The 17409-nt window shown below is 34.9% G+C and overlaps 1 protein-coding gene across 6 annotated transcripts in view; it reads left to right on the forward strand.

The window, feature by feature from the left end:
- APMAP (adipocyte plasma membrane associated protein) overlaps positions 1-14689 on the forward strand; it is a 45063-nt gene extending 30374 nt beyond the window's left edge. For all 6 annotated transcript variants that reach the window (XM_020987237.2, XM_020987208.2, XM_020987246.2 and 3 more), the window contains exons 5-9: positions 698-814; positions 4350-4524; positions 8699-8833; positions 9812-10004; positions 13507-14689. In XM_020987237.2, coding sequence (XP_020842896.1) covers positions 698-814; positions 4350-4524; positions 8699-8833; positions 9812-10004; positions 13507-13716 — 830 coding nt within the window. In that variant the 3' untranslated portion in view covers positions 13717-14689. The remainder of the gene's footprint in view (positions 1-697; positions 815-4349; positions 4525-8698; positions 8834-9811; positions 10005-13506) is intronic.
- The last annotated feature ends 2720 nt before the right edge of the window (positions 14690-17409 follow it).

The following is a 17409-nucleotide window of genomic DNA, read 5'->3' on the forward strand; positions in this document are numbered from 1 at the left end:
ACAGTCCTAAGAAATGAAAATATTTATCCTCTACTGCATTGTTCATTTGCATTCTTCTGTGAACCTCGTTGTCAATCAGTTGGTAGACTTCAGTGTTGCCACCTAAATCCTTTGTCATTTTTTGGGATGACACTATAGCTGTTAATCTGTATAGAGTTGAAAGTCTGTTTGAAATGGGAAATGTCCCAAAATGATTCAGCTTTTGGAAATAGAAGTTGAATACTTAAATACTGGTTGTCATAGGTTTGATAAAATAGCTTTACAAAAAGAAAAAAAATAGATTCATAGACTGACGTTTGAAAGATTAGTTTTGTGTTTTCTGATTAGTAGAAAGAAAGTTCTTTTGATTCAGGTGATGATATGAGTCATTAAGATAAATGGTAGCTTTTGGAGGCTGTTGCTGATTTATTTTATTAACTGAGAAAAGTCTGAAAATCCTAAGGCAAAGATGAAGCTAGATAGTGGTGGTTATTGCTAAGCACATTCTCACCTTTTCAAAAAGTCTATACAGAGATCATGACTGAGCTGGCAAGGCAACATTAAACAGGTGCAACCTTAACTGTATACCATAATTAGTCTTTTATTGGTATTATGTGTAGAAAAAGAGTAGTCATGAAGATACTATGGAAGATAATTAATCTGCTGTGGGTAGAACTCTGGATCGGGAGTTAGTGTTACTTTCCATTTGTCTTCATAGAAACCAGAGAAGATGAGCCTACTTGTGGGAGACCTCTTGGCATACGAGTTGGGCCTAATAGTACACTTTTTGTGGCAGATGCTTACCAGGGAATATTTGAAGTGGATCCTAGTACAGGTATGCTGTGACCCTTTATATTAGAATTATTTTAGAAACTTCAAACTTTGTTTTGAACTAACTTTGTAATCACAACAAATAGTTCTGTAATATTTTCTCATTCACTTGAATATACATAAATCATTAACCTACAAGAATTAATTTTGGTATTTTATTTTTAAAATTATAAACTTAATAATAATCTTAATAGTCAACAACAAAACAAACGTGTAAAAAATGACAAATCCCAAATGCTTAGCCTTTAATAAGGCGGAACCAAATGAATTAACAGAAGAGTAAAGAGCATAATTTTGTTCTATGTCCCTTTAATGGAGTGCCCTGAAGTTGTACCCCTTTTGGCTCTGTTTTCCTTCTTTCCTTTTTAAAAAATATAGTTTAGTTACTGTATATAAGGTTCTGGTTTTGTTGATTTTTTTTCCTCTGCATCTCATGTAGACATTTATTCTTTATGTGCTTCATATTTATTGGTTTTTATCGCTCCATAATTTCCATGATTTTTTCAGCTGTTCTCTAAATATTGGTATATTGGTCATATAGGTTGTTTCCAGTGGTTTTGTAAAAAAATTATTCTAAATAGAGTAGCTGTGAATGTTTTTATACATCTAGGTCCTTTCATGGTGTTTTGGGGATAGAGTTCTAGCAATAAGATCATTGGGTTGAAAGGTATGATCTCTTCTGAGGTCCTAATTGCATATTGCCATGTTGCTTTACACAATGTTTGAAGTAATATATAGTTTTACAAATAGTGTTTCTCCATAGGCTAACCAAAATTGGATTTGAAAAAAATTACCATTCTAGTGAGTTATGGGTTTGTATGTTCAGGTTGTCTTAATTTTCCATTCCTCTGATTATTTTGGGAATTTTGAGCGCTTTTTCACATAGTTATTACCAATTTATATTTCTTTTTTTCATAAGTTGTGTACTCATTCTATTTGACTATTATTAGTAGTATTACTATTAGTAATTAGAAGGGTAATATTATTACTCTTGTCTTTATGTATTAATTTTTTTATACATTCTAGATATCAGATTTTACTGCTATTAGTTTTAACAATCAATTTTTTTCTTTTAATTTTAGAAGGTTTTTTTTAAACTGTGCAAAATCCTTTTTCATTGTATAATCAAGCCCATTAATTTTTTCCAGTAATTTTTTCTTGTTGATTAAAAAGTCCCTCCTCCCTATATTGAGACAATTGCTTCTATTTTTTTCAATTTTAAAAAAAGATTTAAAAATACTTAGATTATGGATCCAGTTAGAGTTTACTAACCCATTTTTTGTCGACTCTTTTTTCTGGAAGTCTTTAATGAATAGTGATTTTATTCCCTAGTGTTTAATCAAGGAATTTATCTAGCAGTAATTGGGTTCAATTAATGGGTTCTCTGTATTCTTTTTCCAGTGCCAGATAATTTTTTAAAAATTGTTTTATATTTTACATTTTAATATCCAGCTTTATTATTTCTCCTTTGTCAATTTTTCTTCCCATAGTTCTCAACATTCTCGTCTGTGTTTTTCAATACTAATTTTATTTTGACTTTGTCTAATTCTGTAGACCAACATGTCACTATTTTGTATATTGTATTTTTGTATTGTATTAAATCTCTAGGTTAGTTTGAGAAGTACTGCCATTTTACTATTTTAGGCAATCTAGTCATAAATTCAGTTCGCCCTTGAATTCTATCAAAATCATCTTATTCAATGGATAGGTTCTTTGTATGTCTTGGTTAGTAAGAGACAACTTGGTGTAGTGGGAAGCTTGCTGCAATTTGGAACTGGAAGAGTGGTCACACCCTAGATTTGTTCCATATTAATTGTCCCAAGATTACGTAATCTTGGGCAAGCTGCTTAAAATTTCTGGGCCTCAGTTTGCTCATCTGTAAAATAAGGGTTTGGACTAGGTGATCTCTAAGGTCCCTTCAAGTTCTAAGTCTGATTCTAAGTTAGTACCCCTAAGATATTGATGAAATTAATTTCTTTTTCAGTTTCTTTTGTTCTTAGTGATGGAATATAGAAATAAATGATTTTTGTGAGCTTATCTAACAAAGTACACACTACGTGCAAGGTTCTTTACTAGATGCTGAAGAAATAAAGGGATAGGGATGAGGACTAGATATATGATTTCATTAGTATAGCCTCCCAGCTGAGGCAAATCCCTCTGCTAGTGTAGGATGGCATTTTCTCTGCAATTTATAGACTTAGAGTGTTGCCTAAAGCACTGAGAAGTTAGGTGCCTTGTCCATGGTCATCAAACCAATGTATTTCAGAGTTAGGACTTGAATGAACCCTGTTCTTCTTGGCTTCAAGGGTGCATCTCTACTGTGCCACATTTTTTCTCAGGGTGTGTATGTGTGTCTGTAGTGGAATGAGAGTGGGAGGGTGACAAAGACTAAAACAGGTTTGCCTTTGAGGAGCTTAAATTATTTATTTTTGTATGCAAGACATTGCACATGGCATCTGTACTACCAACATTAGGGTAGATTCTGTGGTTCTTTTTTTTTTTAAATTTTTTAAATTTTTAGGCAATTGGGGTTAAGTGACTTGCCCAGGGTCACACAACTAATAAGTGTGAAGTGTTTGGTCTGAGGCCGGATTTGAACTCAGGTCCTCCTGACTTCAGGGCCGGTGCTCTATCCACTGTGCCACTCAGCTGCCCCCAGATTCTGTGGTTATTAGTAAAATTTTATCTAACTGGAAGGGCAAGTACCAAAAGAGCCTACATTTGTGAAAACAGCTTGTTGAATAAAGGTTTTTAGCTTCAATAATCTGAAAGTTCACAAGATGGTCCTTATTTCATGAATGTTTTTATTTCTTGGTATCACTTTGTCATTATGTCTCTCTCTGTGACTCTGCAGGTGTGTCTACATCTCTCTCCATATATCTTTGTGTATGTCAGTGTTTATTTTTCCTCCCTTAATTAACTAAAATATAGACCTTAAGCTAAAAAAAAGTGTATTTATCAAAATTTTAGGCTTGCCCTGAATTTTAGAATCAGACATGAAGGCTTTTTAATATTTTCTTTCTCAAATTTAAACTGTTGATTTTTTAAAACTTCTATGATCACTGATATTATATATTTTTTTCATAAATAGAAAAAAGTACCTCACCTTTTTGTGTGTATCTTGGACTCCTTTGGCAATTTGACCCTCATAATAATGCTTTTAAATATATATAAAATAGGGTTACAAAGGAAATAAGTTATATTGAAATAAAGATGTACAGATTCCCTGAAATCTATTTTTACATCCCTTGGGTGTCCATAGATGCAAGATTAAGAACCCTTGCCTTAGAGGAAGTAGGATATGTGCTTTTGGTGAATTTATGGCCTAAGAATATTATTATATTTTGATATACCTAAGGAAGAAAAACTTTTAAAAATCTTTGGAATTTCTAGTCTTCTGATTTACGTGACATAAAATTTTATTCTAGTTTTTCTTTTTGAGGATAATTAGGTTTATGTTTTAAAAATTATCTTTTTTGACATTTAGGTTCTTGGAAAAATCAAGTTTAAAATGAAACCAGTTTTTTTTTTCTATTCAGGTAGAGTGAAACATCTTTTGTCTTCCCAAATACCCATTGAGGGAAAGAAAATGTCATTTGTGAATGATCTGACAATTACTCAGGATGGGAGGAAAATTTATTTTACGGATTCTAGCAGTAAATGGCAAAGACGAGATTATCTGCTCTTGGTTATGGAGGGTACAGATGATGGACGGTAAGTGTTTATTCCTGCATTTCTACTCAATTATAGACGAAGTCAAGGAGGGTAACAAGTGCAATTTATAACTTTTAAAAGAACCTCTGGAGCATTAAAAACATTGATGACATCTATTGTTTCTGCATCACCATCATTTCTAAATGTGTACTTCCCCTACCAGGTAAACTTTCCCTTGTAACAAAGAATAAAAAAGAAAGAAGGAAAAAAAAAAGCAATCCATCAACTGAATCTGATGACAGTTTAAAACACAATGCATCGTACCTGTGGCCCTCACTTCTCAGGAATTTTCTCTTTTCTAGAGCCAAGCTTGGTCATTATAATGATCAATAGCATTCAGTTTCATTAAAAAATAAATCCATTTACACTGTTGAAGTCATTGCATAAGTTGTTTTCCTGATTCTGCTTGTTTCACTTTAATTTATGTGTATTCCCATATGTCCTTTCTTACAGTCCAATAATATTCCAGTATATTCATGTACCATAATTTATTTGGCTGTTCTTTAGTTGATGGGCATCTCCTTGGTTTTCAGTTCTTTTCTACCACACAAAGTGATTCTATGGAGATTTTCCTGTACAAATGAGACTTTCTTTTTGTATTTGACTTCCCTGGGGAAGATGAGTCTGTATTGTTCACCTATTAGTGAGATCTCTGGGTTAAAGGGTATGAACATTTTAATAATTTTATATTATAGGTTTATTTCCATATTACTTTTCAGAAGGTTGGTCCCGTTCATAACTCCTTTGAAACATTTGTGAGGAATGCATTTCAGCTTTTGAGACGGGTCCCTAATAGAAAGTTTTGTTAATAGGTAGTAATTATGGAAAAAAGACAATGAAATAAGAAAGTCTTACCTTTCCTTTGAAGGGATAAAATTAAAATAGGCATTTTTTTTCTGTGATTGATGTTTCTGAATAAAATTTTCACATCGTTGTTGGTGAAACACTATATTAGTTTCCTTTTTGGGGAGCAGATCTCAATGTACACTGTGTTTTATAGTCTTACTTACAATTATTTAATTTGTTCAGTTGGAAGTATTCATTGTCCACTATCTGGAATCCTTAGCCTTGATGAAGGCTTATGTGGTGATAAGTTAAAAACAAATATGTGACCTTTTTGTAGCACTAATATGGGCATAATCATCCAAGACCACCACAAGCATACTGGCTGTCCCTGTCAAGTTTGTCTGTTTTAGCCTGTCTCCTATAAGGTAGACATAGGGAAGGTATGAAATTATTGGGTATGAAGAAAACGGACAGTCATAGTGTTGGGCTATACTGTAATTCTTTGCTTAAAATTTCATATCTGTGTGACAGCTAGTTTAAAAAAAAAGTTTGTTGAAGAGGGAGGGGACACAAAGTCAGACACACAAGATTGTTGCCTTTAATTGTTTAATTAATCCTAGTGCAAAGATACTTCTGTAATGACACTGAATTGGGAACCAGTTCCATTATGACTAATTTTCAGAGCTAGTTAATAGCATGAGATTTGAATTCTCTTGGGAAGTGAGATTATACAAGAATCCTACAGAGCCATTTATATGCTTAAGTTGTAGATTCTTTTATGCATTCCTTTTTTTTTGTTTTTACCTAGTTTTGTTATCTCGGGATGTTATGCAAGATTTACTTCACTAGCAACTTTGATCAGTTGTATATAGATTCCCAAGAAGAAGAGGTCAGGTTTATCAATACTTATTCATGAATATAGCAAAGTTCCTTACATAGGAGAAAAATAGAGTGGAAACATAATCATATGAACACAATACTTCAGTGGATGCATGATTTTCTCAAAGTGGTTATTTTTCCAGCTGTACAGATTACAACCCATCCACATTTCATCCTGTGAAATTATTGTTGGTGTTAATTGATTAATTTGAGCTATCTGTTTCTTATCCCTCATCTTTGTCACATGCCTGGTCTACCTCACTTTCTAATCATTCCACTCCTTGGAAGTCACTGTTGTCCATGTGTTGCAGCCTTCTTATACCCCGCCCTCCCACTCTCCGCCATACATCTTCCCATTGCCTTTTTGGTCCCCTGCAAGTCTGATTTTTAAAGATGTGGTATCCTGTGAATCATTCATAAAGCAAGGCAGACGATCTTAAAAAGGTGGGTTTTTGGGCTTGGGGGCAACTTGGAATCATTAAAGGTGCTGCAAAGTTTCATAAATGTGATCCATATACTTCTCATATTCTTATTCAATTCTGGACTTAGCTTATTGTCCATCTGCAGTGCCAAGATATTTGCAGGGATGGGCCACATCAGTGGGCTGCCTAGCCAGCTGTATCTTGTTGCCTGGGTAATGTGCATTTGTCATTTATTTGGTTTTCCCACCTGGATTGTTAAGTAGATCTCTTTTGAGTTTTAGGGGATTTTTTGTTGAAAAAGCTTTGTGTAGTATTGAGCACTTAATGTAATTAATGCAGCACCGTCTGCAAAAAGCAGAGTTGGGAGAATATCATCATATATAAGTAATTTCCTTAATATTCATATTTTAAATTGGTCATCTTCTGTGAATATGATGAACACTTTTGATGGCTCTATATTGCCCTCCTTTATTCCTTATTTGGTATTTGGAGGATTATTGTACAATTGCATCTGTCAAACGTTGTATCTGTCAAGGAATCTTATGTAATCTAAACATTTGAATGGGAGACATCTTGTTTAAGAAAAGCTTTTAAAACCACATCTTGTTCTGCAAAATCAAACACAGGAACCTTAAAAAAATTTTTTTTAAGTAAAACATGTAATTGGAACTAAAACACTTAAAAAAGGAATAAGAAAAGCAAGTTCTACATGTACATTCCAGTAATTAGGATCTCATTTTGCAACAATGAGTGAGAAAATGAGGGAGAAAATCTTCAATAAGAATCATATCTGATGTGAGAAGGGAATGGCAAAAAATCTCTTTGAGTCAAATTGAAGAGAGCCATATGAGAATAGGCCTATACAGCAATTGGATCTTTACTCATAGGATCCACTTGTTTCATTTCTGCTCTGCAGCCTGTCTCTCTTTGCTTTGTGGAGTCTCAGAAACATGCTGAGATTCATGTGATCCTGAAATGTTCCCATTAGAGACTTCCCTCTATGTATTTTCCCTTACACATTGGGATTATTTTTCATTTAATGTGCAAAAAGACATTTGTAGTGCAAAAAGATTCTAAAAATCCTGTGAATATTCTAAGCAGGCTTTTGATGCAACAAGTGAGATAATGAATAAATACCCTTTTGGTGAGTGAAACCAAGGTTTATTATAGAAATGCAAATCTCATCAGATGATAGTGGCAGTTAACTGCTGAACCGAAGCTACAAATTACAGAAGTCTCAACCACCCCCTGACATAGTAGAACAAAAGTGACTTTCTCATTAACCTTGTAACTGGGCTTCTGTGAAGTTCTAGAGTTAAAGGTTTTTTATATGGCATTGATGCTAATTTGTATTCAGACCAGGTTCAGGAATCTTCTGGAGTAGGGTAGACCCAAAAAGCCTACCTTGATTTTCAGGTGCTCCTTGCGCTCAAGAGCTCCTGAGAATCAGATGATTTGGGTTTATTCCAGGGAAACAACAGAAATTTCAACAACAATCTCTGTCTGTCTCTTTCTATTTTGAGGGTGGAGTTTGGTAGACTACAGTGACAAGATGTAGAATGGATAGTATAAAAAAACCTCTAATGAGGACTGGGAAATACTGACAACATCCTATTTAGATGAGGGGAGAAGATATGTTTCTGATTTACTGAAGAAATTGAACACTCTGAACTATTTTGTGATGGCACTTTTGTAATGATGGTAGAGAAGTTCAACAAGCATTTATTAAGTATCTTCTTAAATTTGTATCTGATTTGATCTGGAAACCTTGGATCTCTCTTGGCTTGGAAAAAAAATCTCCCAAGGTAGCTAGGGAACCTATCGAAGCTCTTCTGGGTTTGGTACTGGGTTTGGTAGCAGTCTCTTAGCTCTAAACTTACATCTTTGATGCTAGTCTGGAAATAAATGAGCCATTTGAATACAGCTCACCTTGAGATGTGAATGAATTTCAATATCAAAGCAACATCCTAAAGTGCCCAGTAGGGGGAGCAGGATACTTAAAAACATCACCAAATACCATTTATCCTTGTTATGTTATTGAATGGAATGTTTATTTATTGCCGATTCATTTATTGCTATTTTTCCAGATTGCTAGAATATGATACTGTAACCAGAGAAGTAAAGGTTTTAATGGAGGGATTAAGGTTCCCTAATGGAGTCCAGCTGTCTCCTGCTGAAGATTTTGTTTTGGTGGCAGAAACTACCATGGCAAGAATAAGAAGGTATGTGATACTTGTGGGATGGGACAACGAGGATTACTTATTATAATTTTTCTTCTGTCAGTATGTTTCTATCAAATACTTACTGATAATATTTTAGTACTAAATAAAAAAAATGAGATCACTTTTTTTTTTACCCATACTATCCAGGGCCACTTTTATTTTCTATTCCCTATTTTTTATATATATGGTAGTTAGATGGCTCAGTGGATAGAGTGCTGGGCCTGAAGTCAGAAAGACCTGAGTTCAAATCCAGCCTTAGAAACTTCGTAGCTGTGTGGCCTTGGACAAGTTACTTAACCCTGTTTGACTCAGTTTCCTCATCTGTAAAGTAAGCTAGAAAAGGAAGTGGCAAACTACTCCATTATCTTTGCCAAGAAAACCCCAAGTGAAGTCACAAGGAGTCAGACATGACTGAAACAACTGAATAACAACAAAAATTTCTTATATATATGTTGAAAATTTGTTCCTGTAAGATCCTACTCAGGTTAATGTTACTTCATTACAGATCTTCTTTCTGGCCTGCCATTTCAGTTCTTTCCCTGATTCCTTCCTTTGTGCTCTTTTACTTTCATGGTTTATGGTAACTACATTTCTTCTAATATGTTGTTATGTATAGTTGGAAAGGTGTTTTTTTTAAATCAAAGAAACATAGATATCTATAGAACTGATTGGGACCTTAGTAGCCATCTAGTCCAACCACCTTATTTTACAGGTGTGAAACTATGGTCCAAGAAGTTAAGTGACTTGTCCAAGGTCATACGAGTAGAAAGCAATGAACCCAGGATTTGAACTCTGGTTCTTTGACTCTGAATCCAGCACTCTTTTCACTGTACCAATGTAGCTTATATCTACAAGGCTTTTAAAAATGCAATTTAAATGTTCTTCCAGTTTTCTATAAGCTTAGATTCCTATCCTGAGAGTCAGGTTGGGATAAAGCTTCTTGATTTCTATCATTGGTTTTTTTCTTTTTTCTTTCAGATTCTACGTGTCTGGGCTTATGAAAGGTGGGGCAGACATGTTTGTGGAGAACATGCCTGGTTTTCCAGATAATATTCGACCAAGCAGCTCTGGAGGATACTGGGTCGCCATGTCAACTGTTCGACATAATTCTGGGTTTTCTATGATGGATTTCTTATCAGAAAAACCATGGATTAAAAGATTAATTTTTAAGGTAACTAAGATCTTTAGTTCTGTGAACAAATGGAAAAATATGCAATCGTGATCTTAAAGGTCCATTTGAGCACTAAAAGTTCTATTTTTTTTATAGTTCTATAATTCTTTGTCAATTTATTAATTTAAGTGAACATGTGAAAGAAATAGGAAAATATGTGTAAGATTGGAATAAATTAAAAAATAATTGGTAAAAAATACAGCAATTTGGTTTCAGAAACGATAAAGTAGCACAGTTTAAAACATGAGATAGCCTTCCTCAGTTTCCTCATTTAAGTTATTTTCAGACTGATGACAAAATTGAAATCCATAGGGGGAAAGCATTGTATAATTATAGAGTGTATTCATATGCTCATGCTCTGGACAGAGATTTTATTTTATGCTTAATTTGGTAAAATTGTTGGCATTATAATAGAAATCTCCAGTTTCTTACTTCTGACATGAGGCAGCCATTCTTGTGATAGTTCTGCTAACTCCATTATTTTTCATTTAGTTTAGGTACCCTTACAATCTAAGAGGTGGATACCTAGAACTTTAGTTTTCAAAACCTAAGACTGGGCCTTCAAACTTGATCTAAAATGCCTTACACATAGTAGGTGCTTAATAAATGTTGATTAGATTGGATTCTTCTGTTCCCCCCATCCTTCCGTTCTTTTACTGCTTAGTGCTGCAAATAGTAGAAGCATTAGCCTCCTCTAACATGTTGACTCTTACTATGGTGGGATTCCTAATCTCCTTTAACAAGTAGCAGCATCATGACCTGTGGAACTATACCCACTCTCTGATGGTTTATTGGTACGTATTGAAGTTAGACTTGGCAAAAGACCCTCCCCCTCATCAGCTGATGAGCATAGTTACCTTACAAGAGCCCTCATGTGGTGCAAAATAGTAGCAGTACCTCATATTTGTATCATACCTTATACTTTGCACAACATTAATGTGCTCATTATTGTACTTGGTTCTTTTTTTTTTTGCTTTGATTCTCCCAACATGTATGTGATATAGATAGGGTATTGACATTTCCATTTTACAAATGAGAAAACTGAAGCGTATGTAAGTTAAGTGATTTGCCTAGAACTGAACACATTAGTTTTAGGGCTGGAAGTGTCCATAGATATTTGAGTCTTAGTCTAGTTCTACTTCTACAATTTCTACCGAGTGGAAAGAAGATCGATTTGGAGCTAGAGAGCTTGGATTTGAATCTCGGCTGCACTATTTATCACCTGTATGACTACCCGCAAATCACTTCATTTCTTGGGGCCTCAGTTCTGTCTTCTATAAGATTATGGGATTGAACTAGATAGAAGTCTAAGACAGCTTGTAGCTCCAGTTCTGTCACCTGTTGTGCCAAGCAGTATCTAGTCTCATGAGATGGTGAATTCCAAGAGTATTTTGTTGCTCAGTTGTGTCCAGCTTTTCATGATCCCATTTGGGGTGTTCTTGGCAAAGATACTGGAGTGGTTTACCATTTCCTTCTCCAGATCATTTTACAGATGAGGAAACTGAGGCAAACAGGGGTAAGTGATTTGCCCAGGGTCACACACGGCCAGATTTGAACTCATAAGGATGAGTTTTCCTGACTCCAGGCCTGGCACTCTATGCACTGTGCCACCCAGCTGCCCTCCAAGAGTACAAGATATGCACAAAATATCTGTATGTGACTCATTCTGTGACACTTCAGTTTTTTATTGAATTCAATTATCAGTCTAAAATTTTTGCAATCTGCCAGATTTTATTAGCTGTGCTAAATTTGAATCACATTTATAATAAGGATATTCTAAAAATTATTTACCATTTGGTTAATTCCAAGAAGACTGCTGCTTTGTTTGTGGGCCCAATATTGGCACTTAAGTTTGATATTTTCTTCAACTAGAGAAACTCAGGATGAAAAACTGTAATAGGAAAAAAAAACATTTAAATTAGGAATCCTGCAGATATGTGTTCTAGTCTTAGCTTTGCCATTGCCTTGTTCTGTGATTTTGAGCAAGTCAAGTATGTAATCTTTGTGTTTCTGTTTCCTTTTCTATAAAATAGGGATGATATCTGTCCTCCCTACCTTCCAAGGTTGTGGTCACAGTTAAGATAATGTGCGAAAGCACTTTGGAAACCTCAAATGCTCTGATTCAGATGTTAAGTACTATTTTAGAATTTAATGTTCTCTTTTCTCTGCACCCTTTGTATATGATAAGGCTTTCATTGTAATTACGTGGTATTATGAAATAATGTGAAATATTGCATTCAGTATGTGCATCTGTGATTCTATAAAGGACAGCTCCTCTTCATTATATTTCCTTGTGCTGGCCTAAATAGTGTATCATTCCCACTCTTAAAATGCATTTAAAATATCTGTTTACTTGGCAAAATAGAGCATAATGGAAAATAACCAGTAATTTTATACATGTATATATGGTAATGTGCACATTAAAATGAAACATATTTTTGCTTATAGCGTTGTACTAAGTAATCACATTTTTGGGGATTATAATTTGTTATAGAGTACTAATTAGAAAAAAAATGATACCCACTGGAAGAATATCTACTTTTTAATTTTAACTTTATTTAAAAAAAAAGACATTTCTGGTTACTTAAGCTTCTGAGAGGCAATTTGCCAACAATTATTTATTGAGAACCTACCCACTATGCTAGGCACTGTATCTTATATGCTCTAGCAGCAGCACCTAGTACAGATAATCAGTAAACTTTGCTTGCAGTCTTCATTTCTACTTTCCCAACAATCAGTCCTGTCAGTTTTTAGAATGCTGGCCTTTTCAGAGTCCTTAAGACTTCTGCTGCTTTAGGAACAGGAGTTGTAGGCCAAAGGGAACCTTTTCTTTTATTTCAAAGTTGCAGGGTACCAATACACTAAAAGTGGCAGTTTCCATTGAAACAATTTATAATGTTTTACTTACTACAGAGGGTGAATTCCTCACGCAACATAATATTATGGTTTTCAGTTATCTCAGCAGTGGTTCTGGAAACTTTGTCAATATGTCAAGGTTCTGTAATTTTGTTAGGGTTGAGTACTCCCTCCACTGAGACAAATTTCTTCCACTATAATTTGGTGATGATATTTGAGATTTGCCATTACCTTATTACAAGCCTGGTGTGGAATCTCTTCCAACTTAATATGCCTTCTGTCTTTAAAGCAGAAATAGATGAAAATGTTTATTTTTATACTTGTTTATATTTTAATATTTGTTATTAATTCAGGTTTAGGATGTTATTATTAAGTTATACTGTTCTTATTCATATGTGTTGCCATAGATCACTGTAAACTAATCCTATCTTATTTGTTTATGGATCCAGCTCATAGAAATTATTGAATTGTTTTTTTATTACATTTTGTCCAGTTTATAATTTTGTATTTTTCATTTTGACTGATCTTAAGATCTGTTACGTCCACCATAATTACAGTTGAGCTGTTAAGAACTGATTGTGTGAAATCAGATAAGCCACACACTCAATCAGAAAATAAGTCTTCTTCCAATATGCTTCCTTTCTAGCTATTAAGTCCAGAAACAGTGTCGAAGTTTGTGCCTCGATACAGCCTCGTCTTGGAACTTGGAGACAATGGAGCCTACCAAAGAAGTTTACATGATCCCAATGGACTGGTTGCTGCCTACATTAGTGAAGTGCATGAACAAGATGGACACCTTTACTTGGGCTCCTTCAAATCTCCTTTTCTTTGCAAACTTAACCTTGATCTCCTTTAACCAATCACAAAGAAATCTAATGCTACTGCTCTAGGAGTGTCCTGCTCAAATATTTTAGTGGTCTAAGTACCTGAGGTGTTCCTTTACCCATAGTCATGGAAATACATCTTCGAATATTCAATGTCATCCCTTTACAGTGTAGCAGGGGGATACCACAGCACTCTGCTCATCTGTTAGCTTTCCATGGTAGGATCTTTTCATCTTGGTTTACTTCTTTTAAAGGTGAGTGCATAAGATGATGGCTTTGGAAGTTCAGGTAACAGAATTCTGTCATCTAAGAATTATCTGCTTTTGTAACAGTTCTCCAGAGAACTTTGAATTCTTTTATATACTTAAACAGTTTAAGGAACTTATTTCTGCTACTAGTTCTGTTCTTCCATCCTTAGCTTTGCTACCTGTGAAATAGGATTAATAACTACATTGTGAAGGGATGCTTTGATATATGCAGAAAAAAGCTATGGGAAGTAGGAGTTACATTATAAAGATTTATGCTTGAACACTGATTGCAACAATCCAAGAGGCACCCCTGCACGATTGAAGTGATTTTTCTGGCTAGGCTTTTAGGCAGTCAAAGCTTTGCCTCTTGAGGGGCACTAAAGGCTTTTAGCATACCTCAGTCCCTTTCAACTATTTAAAGGTTAGGTGCTGCAAGAAAGTTCTCTGGTGAAACTCAGCTTATTTCAATAACACTGAGAGTCAATACTAATGTCTTTCTAAAAACTACCTATTATAGTAGAATGATGTTACCTAATAGATTCAATCCAACAGTGATTTCTTTAGAAGAACATGATTTTTTTGCCTTTCACATTGTTTCCATCTAGAACTGCAGACATGGTTAAAACCACTATGTTCCAATGTCATGTTTGCATTGCTTACCACCTTGACAAATAGTTGTCTCTTACGTTAGTGGCGAACTACAGGAATAAGAACCATGTAATAATGAATATATTAAATTTGCTTTTCTGCTATTTGACTTTTTTGACTGTGTCACCCAGAAAATTATTTTATTATATAGTATAATTATTATAACAGTGTCTGAAAATTAAGTTCTGCATGTTATTATCGGGAGGCCAGTTTTCAGTTAACATGTTTTTATTTAGGAGGGAAATGTTAGATTTAGTATGGAATTAATAGTTACAGTGCTACTTGAAGAGAGTACTGTCTTCTATGGCAAATTGTGGTATCTTTGAGAGGCAGCCCAGTTTAGAAGAATTTACTTGAATTAATTTGCCTTTCCTTGCCATGGACTTAATCCTTTGTGGCCCTATAGCTAACTATGTTGCTTTTCTTTTCTTTTTTTTCCCCAACCCCTTCAATCTATAAATACGTATTAGGGAAATTGCTGAAGTGCTTTGGGGAAAGATACTATCTTAAATAGATAAATCTTAAATAGAATGTGGTGTTCAGGTTTGATAACTTAAATAACTGTGTTTTGAGCTTAGACTATATGTACTAATTGAGTGGATACTACAGAAAAACAACTAAACAACAAACAATTTATGCTAATTGGGCAGCTAGGTGGTGCAGTAGATAAGAGTTCCAGAACTGGAGTCAGGAAGACTCATCTTCCTGCTTTGAAATCTGGCCTTAGACACTTATTAGCTGTGTGACCCTGGGCAAGTCACATAACCCTGCTGTAGAAGGAAATGGTAAACCACTCAAGTATCTTGCTAAAAACCCCAGATGGGGTTATGAAGAGTGAGACACGGCTGAAAATGACTGCACAACGATAAATAAGTACTAATTATAAGTACTAATTATATCATTGCCTGTTTTTTTTTCTTTTTAAACTGGTCTGCTCTTATATCGAATATACCCTTAGGTGACTAGAATGTAGGGTTATAATGTTAACCCATTGTGTTGAATTACTCATGTACTTCTTCTTTATGTAAGGAAAGCTGATGGGAAATTGAGGCAGGTAAAATCCTATCTTTACTCCATGAAGCTCTATAGTGTAGCACATAATTAATATTGACTATTGAACTTTTTTGAGTGTTCAGTGCATAGAGGAATGTTTATTTCACTTATTTAGCATTTCTTCTGTGACGGTTTCTGTATAAAACAATTAACAGTTCTTGTGCATCATGAAATCACAAGCCTTTTAAAAAAAATCATGAAACAACCATTTAATAGTGGTATGTTGAATCACTATCTTATTTATGCTTGAGGGCTGATCTTTTAGTGTAGCAAATTACTTTTACCTTTGTCAGTTACTAGCATCCTAGATAGATGATGAAGAGCTGTGCTTTTCAGGCCTTAATTTTCGAATATTAATAAGCCTATGGATGCTGGTATTCACCATTTTTTGAAAAGGAGTCTCAGTTTTGCAGCAGATATGGCTTTGCAGTCTGGCTTTCATGCTGAAGATGCTGGTTCCTGTGCTTTATTTAGAAATTTGGAATTAGTGGAAAAAGCCAAAAACTTTTTAGTAGGTTTGAATATGACTATTTGTATGTATATATTGTACCAGAAAGATTTGTTTTTCTTGTAACCTTACAATTATTTATGCTCTAATGTAATGCAGTGCTTGAGTCTCTTATGAAGACGAAATTGGGTGTAGTGGCCAGATAATTTTCTATGAGTCAGAGACTTCAGTTTTGAGATAGTACCTGTTTTAGAATAGATGTACCAACCAAGTGCAGAAACAGTTGAGCGAATGCTGCTGGTGAAAAAGTCAGCAATTGATCCTGCTTCCTGAATTAAAGCTATGAGATTTAGTTAAGCTCATTTCAAGCCCTTTACCCCCCATTAACCATCAAACTGAGTAACATCAAAATGTGTACTAGCAGTGTTATAGTTTTATAAGGACTCTAAAAAGTGATCTAGTTTCATGATCTTCAGTAGGATTTTCCCAAGAGTCATATCCAAGTTTATAAATTAGGAGAGTCACAAGTGTTTTTATTATATACACATGAATTTTGTATATGTCTACATGCATTGTAATCTCTTATCAAGCAATTTTCAATTTACCTTGTTTATACCAGGGAAAATTGCTTCTTCTCTTTCTGGCAATTCAGGCCTCCTCCCTGATTTTTTTTTTCTTTTTACAGAGGTAGGGGAATATGAAGGCCATTAGCTTTTTTGCCCCTTCTTAGAAAACAGCTGTCCCTTTAATTTAAACCCTGAAGGTCTTCCCCTCCCATATTGATTTTTTTTTTTGACTAGGTAAAAGAGACTATTCTTATCTTCATTTCTTGCCTAATCTTGACCATGGAATGGGCATTGCCTCAGACAAACTGAGACCTGGGAAAGACCTTAGCTTAAAAAGGCCAAGGTCTCCCACTGCATCCAGGGCCATCTTCAGGCGTCCTGATCTATATCTTGTCACTGGACCCAGATGACTCTGGAGAAGAGAGTGAGGCTGGTGGCTGTGCACAGCCCTCCCTCACTTAAATCCAATTCACTTGCAAGTTCCTGATCACCTTCCTGATGTCATGGTACTCTTTGAGAATGGAGGACAAAAAACGAAAGAAGAGGTAGTGGGGGCATAGTGGATGGAGTGCTAGACTTGGAGTCAAAAAGCCTTGGGTTCAAATCCCAATTCTCACACTTATGAAGTGTGTGACAATGGGCAAGTTACTTAGTCATGCTGAGCCTCAGCTTCCTCATCTGTAAATGAGGATAATACCTATAGAACCTATCTCACAGGGTTGTTGTGAAGAATGAGAATGTATTCAAAGGGTTTCACCAACT

Source organism: Phascolarctos cinereus, unplaced genomic scaffold (assembly GCF_003287225.1).
Source record: "Phascolarctos cinereus isolate Bilbo 61053 unplaced genomic scaffold, phaCin_HiC Scaffold_2;HRSCAF=192, whole genome shotgun sequence".
Lineage (NCBI taxonomy): Eukaryota > Metazoa > Chordata > Mammalia > Diprotodontia > Phascolarctidae > Phascolarctos > Phascolarctos cinereus.